The sequence below is a fragment of the Manduca sexta genome, chromosome 5, assembly GCF_014839805.1.
Source record: "Manduca sexta isolate Smith_Timp_Sample1 chromosome 5, JHU_Msex_v1.0, whole genome shotgun sequence".
NCBI classification, from domain to species: Eukaryota; Metazoa; Arthropoda; class Insecta; order Lepidoptera; family Sphingidae; genus Manduca; species Manduca sexta.
This window is the reverse complement of record NC_051119.1, coordinates 3,603,081-3,612,307: the sequence shown is the minus strand read 5'-3', so window position 1 is coordinate 3,612,307 and position 9,227 is coordinate 3,603,081. Positions and strand designations below refer to the sequence as shown.

At 35.9% G+C, this 9,227-nt stretch overlaps 2 protein-coding genes across 2 annotated transcripts; both read left to right on the top strand.

The window, feature by feature from the left end:
• Window positions 1-515: 515 nt before the first annotated feature.
• Window positions 516-4,348, top strand: LOC115450303 (UDP-glucosyltransferase 2). The gene is made up of 4 exons (XM_030178303.2): window positions 516-1,444; window positions 2,181-2,403; window positions 3,103-3,322; window positions 4,002-4,348. The coding sequence occupies exons 1-4, from the start codon at window positions 614-616 to the stop codon at window positions 4,297-4,299; spliced, it is 1,572 nt and encodes a 523-aa protein (XP_030034163.1). The 5' UTR covers window positions 516-613; the 3' UTR covers window positions 4,300-4,348.
• Window positions 4,349-4,477: 129 nt separating this feature from the next.
• Window positions 4,478-8,862, top strand: LOC115450298 (UDP-glucosyltransferase 2). Its single transcript, XM_030178297.2, has 4 exons — window positions 4,478-5,814; window positions 6,241-6,463; window positions 6,855-7,074; window positions 8,483-8,862. Exons 1-4 carry the CDS (start codon window positions 4,993-4,995, stop codon window positions 8,757-8,759), a joined length of 1,542 nt encoding a protein of 513 aa, XP_030034157.1. The 5' UTR covers window positions 4,478-4,992; the 3' UTR covers window positions 8,760-8,862.
• Window positions 8,863-9,227: the final 365 nt, after the last annotated feature.

Sequence of the window (9,227 nt, the reverse complement as noted above, 5' to 3'; positions counted from 1 at the left end):
TACATATTTACTATTTAGGGTATTCAGATTTTTTCCTTGTCATGTGTCCCTTATATTGCTTTATACTAAACTTCATGATTCAAACTAAAAAATCCTATAAGTCTCGGTTCCCTTGTTAAATTGTTGTCCGGAAGAAAACGTGGAATGTTATAAGACCGATAATTAAACTATTGTCTATTTTAATATTATTGCTATTTAATGTTTGTACTTTCACATTTGGTGTAATAAAAAAAATTCGCAAAATATGCGACATTAACCGTCACATCCCTTCAAAGAAACCGTAGACCTAAATTATTATTTGATATAAATTTCAACTTGATATTTTTTGAGAAAAATGGTCTCGACGGACAGATAAGTAGACAAACGGATAGCAAAACGATTCTATACTTATGCTTCCTTTTGAGGTACGGAACCCTAAAATGTTAATAACGATCTTCACTGCACATTCGCAAACTTATAAATATGCATAACGCACTTCGTTTTTATTCTAGGTAGAATATTTTATACTTAATTATCGACGTGTTTATTATATTACAATGTCTCGATTGCTTTATTGTTTTATCTAACCTTGTCATCAGTTTGTGTCGCGTTCTGTACATTAGCACTTCTTAAAATGATTTACTTTAGAATTATTGTTTTGTGTTCCATTTTTATACATTTCAACGATTGTTCAAGAATACTCGCTATATTTCCAATGCCTGCAATCAGCCATCAGTCAGCATTCCGGCCTATAACACAAGAACTAGCACGAAGAGGACACGAAGTCACAGTGATCACTCCAAATCCAGCTTTTTCGAAAGACGAAACTCCAAAAAACTTCAGAGAGATCGACGTCCACGATATCACTTATGAAGCATGGAGGAAACTAATAAGTAATCTACCAGAAGGCAACAATGATGGATTGTACCTCCAATTAAAAATGATATTACATTTCATAATAAAATACGTGGAAATGCAAATACTATCACCTGATGTACAAGATTTGATTAACAACAATAATGTGACATTCGATTTGATTCTATCTGAACATTGCACTCGGCCGGCCCTGGTTTTTTCTCACATATACAACGTTCCAGTCATAGAAATAAGTTCTTTTGGCTCGATGCATGGAAAAATATTTGCGTCGCTCGGAGCGCCGAGTCATCCAATTTTATACCCTACGTGCATGCATCAAAGACTTTTTAACTTGACTATGTGGGAGAAGATAAATGCATTTTATAACTATTACGTGCTCAGTAATTTGATTGACGAATACGAAGCAGAGGAAGATGCTATGATCAAGAAAATTGTTGGAGAAGATACACCTAGTGTTTCGGAGTTAAAAAATAATGTGGCGATGGTGTTTCTGAACGTGCATCCGATTTGGGAGGACAACCGGCCGGTGCCGCCAAATGTTATTTACATGGGAGGCGTGCATCAAAAGCCAGAGAAGGAATTGCCTCAGGTAATAAATAAATATGATATAAGTTTCCATCCTTACAATAGAGAAATAAAAAGTTTAAATCAGATTTTTGATAATTTCGTTTATTTATTTCATTTTAGAAAGGCTTACAGCGGACTGAGTTTGCTAAAAAAAGCCTCCAACTATAAATAACTTAAATATGTTTCCTCCATAAACTAATAATAAAGACTTATGTCATTGACGAGTCTCTTTACCAAGTATAAAGGCAGCTAAGCGATATTACAATACAAATTAAACAAATAATCTCTAGGCATTTGATGCAGTATTTAATTAATTATGAGCAAAGAATTGCTGTTAAAAATCGTGTTCGAAACTTACTTGTTTATTTTATATTTACGGTTCAATTAACTTATTACAAAGTGTTATTTACAAGAAAATAGGCATGTAGTTCATTTAGTAATGCAATCCTAAAATTACCCTGTATAATATTTTGTCAGTATAAGCATATACTTCAAGTTTATGGCAAGCGATACGACCGCTCATAAACAGTAAATACCATCCAACACCTTGAATTACAAATTATTTTTTGGTATTCCACTGCCCTCGGCATCCTGAGACATAAAATGTCGTATATGTCCAGTAGTTACACTGACTAAAACGTTCTTCAAAGCATGTCACTCCGAAAATATCATGCAGCCTACTTTTATCTTAAATACATCTTCCTTATCATTACAGTTGACAAAATTATTTTAACAGTAGCTACTGTTGTTTTTTTAAGGATTACAAGTCTTACCTAGATGCATCCAAACATGGCGTGATATACTTCAGCTTGGGGACCAGCGTACATCCTTCTCAGTTGCCACGAGATAAAATTCAAGTGATGCTCAACGTGTTCTCCAAGCTGCCTTACGATGTTTTGTGGAAATATGACAAAGAAGATCTGCCAGGAAAACCTTCTAACGTCAGGATAGAGAAGTGGATACCGCAAGCTGATTTGTTGCGTGAGTTTTTTTGTATAAATAACAATACGAGGAAGCATCAGGACTGCTTTAGGTGTAGAACCAAAACCTTGAGTTACAAAGCACTACATTGCACGGAGCTCGACACTATCACTACTCAATCTTCTCGAAGTTGAGGTACTAACCATTTTAATATTTTGGAAATCTGGATATTAGCTAAGATGAAGCTAGCGAGAATTTTAGTTTTTAGTAAGGTCCAATTTTGTGTACCAGCGATTATGAGATCATGTTTAAAAAAAATGTGATTTCTTGTGTTTACGCGAATGTAAGACATTAAAAAAAAAACTTCTTTACAGATTTTATCACAGATTTTAGATTATAATTTTCTCCCAACGTTTTGAAGACTTTGCAGCCTTCATGGTCACGGGGCGGACTGACATGTCCAAAAATACAAAGTTACAATATCCACGTACACTTTACTATAATACAAAATTTTAATGATACCTTATGTTTTTATTAAAAAAACAATACATATATTTGCAAAATGTATTTAGCTAGTAATCTTGAGTTTTCGATTGACCGACACCTCAGTCCGCGTCACAATGATGGCTGCAAAGTCGCAACGTCAGAAACAAATTATAATATAAAAAACCGCGATAAAATCTGAAAAATAAATCTGAATTATTAATAATTTGTTGTTACTATGACAAACATCTGGAGTAAAAAAATGCACTTTTTCAGGACATCCAAAAATAAAACTGTTCATAACACAAGGAGGACTTCAATCAACCGACGAAGCTATCACAGCTGGAGTGCCGATGGTCACTATTCCTATGCTAGGAGATCAATGGTTCAATGCTGAGCGTCAAGTTTACCACAAAATAGCAATTCAACTTAATTTGCATACGATGACCGAAGATATATTCAAGAATGCTATTAATACTATTATAGAAGATGAAAGGTTAATTATTACTATTTCCTACCTATTCTTTATTTTTGGTATAAGGGGAAAGCAAAGTTACCCAACTGGACCTGATGGTAAGTGGAGTGCGGGCTAATAGAATGTCAACTGACGAGAGATGATTACCCCTCGACAGTAGACACAATTATGCCGGCTATTTGGAACGGGATATACACAGGCTGATCTCGGAACGCGACACACTTATGTGGGTCACTATGGCAGGTTTTAACACCTTGTGTACGGTGACTGCTATCGAGGCGAATATAAATTATATCGTAATACAACAAATTACACACACAGTCAAATTATCACAGCCTGATAAGGAATTGGAGATAAACATTTTAACGTAGTTGCAAACAGGTTTTATCTGTGATAGCGACATGATGACTTAACATGATCCTTCTGTGGGATATATACTATAATATATAATTATATAAAAATATGTTATATTTAAAGGCTACCAACCGTAGTCTAGAGTAGTACTTTAGACTACGGTTGACCAGCGTGTTGAACTAAAACCTAAACCCTTTCAGTAACAAAGAAGATCTGAAGGATTATTATTATTGTATTACTCTGGGATAGCGTCCCTTTACTAAAACAATTATAGAAATCAAAGAAAAAGTTACGAAGATAAGAGTTTTCAAACAAACTCAAAACAACGACATGTTATTACTTTCAGCTACCGACGCAACATCGACAAACTTCGTCAGGTGATGCATGATGAGCCTCAGAGTCCAGTAGAGCGAGCTGTGTGGTGGACAGAGCATGTACTACGGCACGGAGGAGCGGAGCATCTCAGGTCCCCGGCCGCCAACATGTCCTGGACGCAGTACTACGAGATACAGCTGCTCTTACTACTGCTCGCTGGCTTAGTAACAGCTTTATCGATAGTCGTCTTCATTGTATATACTTTGTTGAGATTAATTAGCAGCAATTTTGTAAATATTAAAATTAAAAATATAGGTAAAGAAGATTAATAATGTTGTACATTTAGAAATAAAGGTGATATCGCATAGTTTATTGTAATGGCGTGTTACTTTGTTCACCTGTTTCTGGCTGTATTTATACCATTTAACCAACCTTGTTGATTTAAAGTCGGCAATCTATCTACAAACACTGTCTATCATTGACATATATGTACTACGTAGTAAATTTTGCTTTCCGAACACTCACTCTTTTCAACTGAAGTGTACTGCAAACCGGTTTTGGTTTCCTTTTTTTATATTCTATTTAAAACGCCTTAGCACTGCATGTTTAAAAAGTTTGGTTAGCCGACGATTGATGATTTAGCACTGCAGCGAAATTTAGTTCTAATTTCTTCATGGACGTTCGTGTCTATAGAATATACGACAATGCTATATGAAAGTTCACAGGCGTTAATAATCACTATCAAGTGTCCTATTGTTTCAGTTGACTGCCATCTGTATTATAATACTATCTAGGTCATTCAGAACCCTTTCCAGGCTATAAGAGGAAAGCTGAACCTTATTTGCAAAAAGACGCCTTAACATAATAATGTATCGAATTTTATATTTACGTGTTAGCTCGGGTACATTTTAACGTCCATAAAAAGTTATCTTCTCACGAAGCATGATTTCCATATAAATTCATTGGACATTAACGACACTCCATTTCGTGTATTATCTTCCATCAGGCACGAAGTTCGTAACATGTTGCTTTCCTTTATATTACTAATTCCTACTTTAAATTCTATCGATGGCGCTAAGATATTGGGAGTATTCCCAACGCCTTCCATCAGCCACCAGCTGGCCTTAAGACCCTTGGTGCAGGAGTTAGCGAGACGAGGACATGAAGTCACAGTTATCACACCAAACCCGGCTTTTCCGAAAGGACAAGCGCCAAAGAATTTAAGAGAAATTGACGTTCACAATATATCATACGATCGGCGAGAGGAATATATTGAACCATTCAGTACTGGAGATTTGAAAGATGTTATAAGAGTTATGAAAGCGGCAGTAGAATTCTTTAAAACAATAATTGAGCTGCAATTGTCAGTCCCGGAGGTGCAAGCATTAATTAACAACAAGAACGAAACGTTTGATCTGATACTGTTGGAACATTGTATTCGTTCAGGTTTGATTTTCTCACACTTATACAAAGCTCCTGTGATTTATGTGAGTTCATTTGGATCGATGATGTCAACTTTTGATATAGTAGGCGCACCGACACACCCAATTCTATACGGATCGATGATCCGTTATAAATTAGTCAATTTGACCATATGGGATAGACTTAGTGAATTGTACATATATTATTATTATAATGATATGTATGAACGCCATGCGGCAAAAGAAAATGCTATGCTCAGAAGAATGTTTGGAGAAGACACGCCGGGTGTAGAAGAGTTGTCGAAAAATGTGGTGATGGTGTTTCTGAATGTGCATCCGATTTGGGAGGACAACCGGCCGGTGCCGCCAAATGTTATTTTCATGGGTGGAGTACATCAGACACCAGAGAAGAAACTTCCTCAGGTAATCTATATGCAATTGAATGAACGGACGAAGAAGGTCCTCACCTAATGGTAAACGATATGACTGAAACAATGACTACTCTATTTTGAAATTTGAATTACACACCTGTCACGCAGATGGTTGTTTGGTACTTGTTAACTGAAAACATAAGATCTTAAGTCTTATAATTACAATATATTAAGTCTCATAATGCCCTGTAATTAAATTGGATACAATGTACCTGAATCCGAGACTCTACAGTGCCTAATTTTCCAGATTAGATCCAGAAATAGACATGGTGGTGGAATTCTAGACGAACTCCGCCTCTTACATGAGATATGCCACATAGTAAATTGTTTGCTTAACACCAGACTAAGTGAGGTGACTTTGCCGAAATTAAAAGTCTGCATATAATACAATAACGATTATTAAATTTGATTATTTTAGGATCTCCAAAAGTATCTCGACTCATCTAAACATGGCGTAATATACTTCAGCATGGGAACAAACGTGGTACCATCAGCATTACCACCAGAAAGAATACAGATCTTTCTGAAGGTGTTTTCAAAACTGCCTTACGACGTCTTGTGGAAGTTCAACAAAGACGATTTGCCTGGACAACCTGCTAACGTGAAATTAAAAAAATGGCTGCCGCAGGCTGATTTGTTGAGTAAGCTATTATAATAATATCAGAACAAAACAAATGTACTATTATTTTTGCAATAAGTTAGTCCCTATTAGATTAAAACTAACATAAAAAAATGTGGATGTCTTAACCTTCCTTTGAAAGAGAAATAAATACGATACTGTGTGTGTATGTATAAGAACTATTATTATAGAATTAGCCTATTATACTAATGACAACATTCTTTTTTAATAAACCATTACCTCAGATTCAAAAGAATACCTTAATTTATTATAAATATTTCTTCCACATCGTTATTCAGATAGCAATTTCTATAAGACAAATGAAACTAAATATTAACAGCTTGCGCAATTTTATGGCATATATAACGGGACAATTTATAGCGTCTGCTTGGTGCTTTAATCTCCATTTTTAGGGCATCCAAAGATCAAGGTGTTCATAACCCAAGGAGGTCTCCAATCAACTGACGAAGCCATCACAGCCGGAGTTCCATTGCTCGGGATACCAATGTTGGCAGACCAGTGGTTCAACGTGGAGCGATATGTCCAACTCAAAATAGGCGTGAGACTGGATTTCAAAGACATTTCAGAAGACTCTTTAAAGAATGCTATTCTTTCGCTGATAGAAGATAAAAGGTTAGAAATCTATATCTTCTTCTGCTTGCGTGTATGAGAACATCTTCTTCATCAGCCTTTAGAAGTCCACTGCTGAATATGCCGTCAACCATTTGTTAACGTCTGTAAACACTAGTAATGGTTCTAAATAATGGCGATATAGGTAAGTTAACTAAAGATGGCACATTCACTGTACTCACATCAATAAAATTCTACACAGTATGTTCAAAAACCGGACGAGTGCGTGTTATACTTGCACCGAGAGTTACGTAAGATTTGTAGGAAAGGTATCTAGGTCTTACCGGTAGGTCTCTCATATGTGAGAGCCCGCCTGAGTAGGTAACACCGCAATGACTATTTATGGCGCTAAGCAGCAGCGTGCAGTCACTGTTGTGTTCCTGTTAGGACATCGTAGCCAGTGTAACTACTAGACATAATAGGATTTTAACATCTCATGTCTCAGGATGGCAAGCGCAGTGAAATACCAAACAATACTTTGTAATTGAAGGTTTTGGATGGTGTTTCTACTGTTTATGGGCGGTCACGGTCATATCGCTTACCATCAGGCGAATGGCAAGCTCGTCTCATCATTCAAAGCAATAAAAAAAAGTATATATGTTCATACTTCAGTTTGCCGCTCGATACCTACACACGGTTATTACATCTACACCAATAAGTTTGTAATGATGAGTTCGTTTTTTTTATTAAAGTACAAATAACAGGTTTCAGATTTTTTCCTTTACACGTACTGTAAGACATTGCTTCTTGCAAAATTTCACGATTCAAAGTCAGCGTTAAATACCCCATAGGTTGTGATTCGCTTCTGAGATCGCAAAATATGTGACATTATATCTTTTGATCGCATTCAGTTATAAATTTGATTTTTTCATAGCTGAATAAAACCCTTACGCGTTCTTAAGAAAAAGGGTTTTAACAAACAGACAGACGAACAATATTGTGATCTTGTAAGCGTTCCTTTTGCCTGTGTGTTATCGATTTTCGCAAAATCTCCTAAACGGATTTATATGAAATTTGATATGGAGATAGTTTATAACCCTGGGAAGGTTACAGACTTTTATCCCGGAAAAATATATAGCGGGATTTTTATCCCGGAAAACTCCTTCACGCGGAAGGAGTCGCGAGCAAAAGCTAGTATAACTATAATTATAGGGACAGATGACAGATATATCGTTGCACATCAACATCATCATTACGTGTTCAATTCAATTTTTCAACGATTGTCGTATGTTAATTCACTGACTCTACACAAGCGTAACTTGTGAATGTGTTGGATACCTTTAGATAATTGACCTATAACTGACCTTATTTATATAAAAATAGTGACTATTTAACTATGTACATTGATATTGATTCAGATCGTTTCCAGGGGAAACCTTTAGATAGGCTTGACAGATAATATTGATTACAGCTACCGTGAAAACATAGAGAAGCTCCGAGAAGTACTAGCAGACCAGCCTCAACGCCCCGTAGAGCGAGCTGCCTGGTGGACGGAGCATGTACTAAGGCACGGGGCGGAGCACCTTAAGTCCCCGGCGGCCAACATGTCCTGGACGCAGTACTACGAGATACAGCTGGTCTCACTACTGCTCGCTGGCTTAGTAACAGCTGTATCTATAGTCATCTTCATTGTGTATATTTTGTGGAAATTTATTAATGTTACTCCTGTTAAGGTTAAAAAGTGTTAGGTGCCGAAATTAGTACGGTAAAATGGAGTTAATAAAGATGTTATTGTATAGAAAAATAGCAAATTTTTAAGCAAATGGATCGAATATTTCTATAAAGTATCATTATACTATTCTAAAATTTTACTTATATTTATTAATTCAATGATATTGTGAGTTATCTCTGTATTATTTATTATAAATATTGTCTTTTCTTTTTTATTTATTCAGGATAATAAACAATAGTATATTATAAATTTGTTTATACATATATCTTAATATGGTTAAATGTAAGATACAATCCAACCGTTCCAAGTAATAAAACTGCACCAGCACTTTCAAAGAGTATTTAATTATAATGTATTTATATTAACATAAATTGCCAATTGGCAGCCAAAAAGACCCCAAAAGGAACCCAAAAGACCGGCTGCCAGACTTCAAGACACTGTGAGCTCATTCTGCGTAGATCGGACCACCAACAGCCAAAATTTA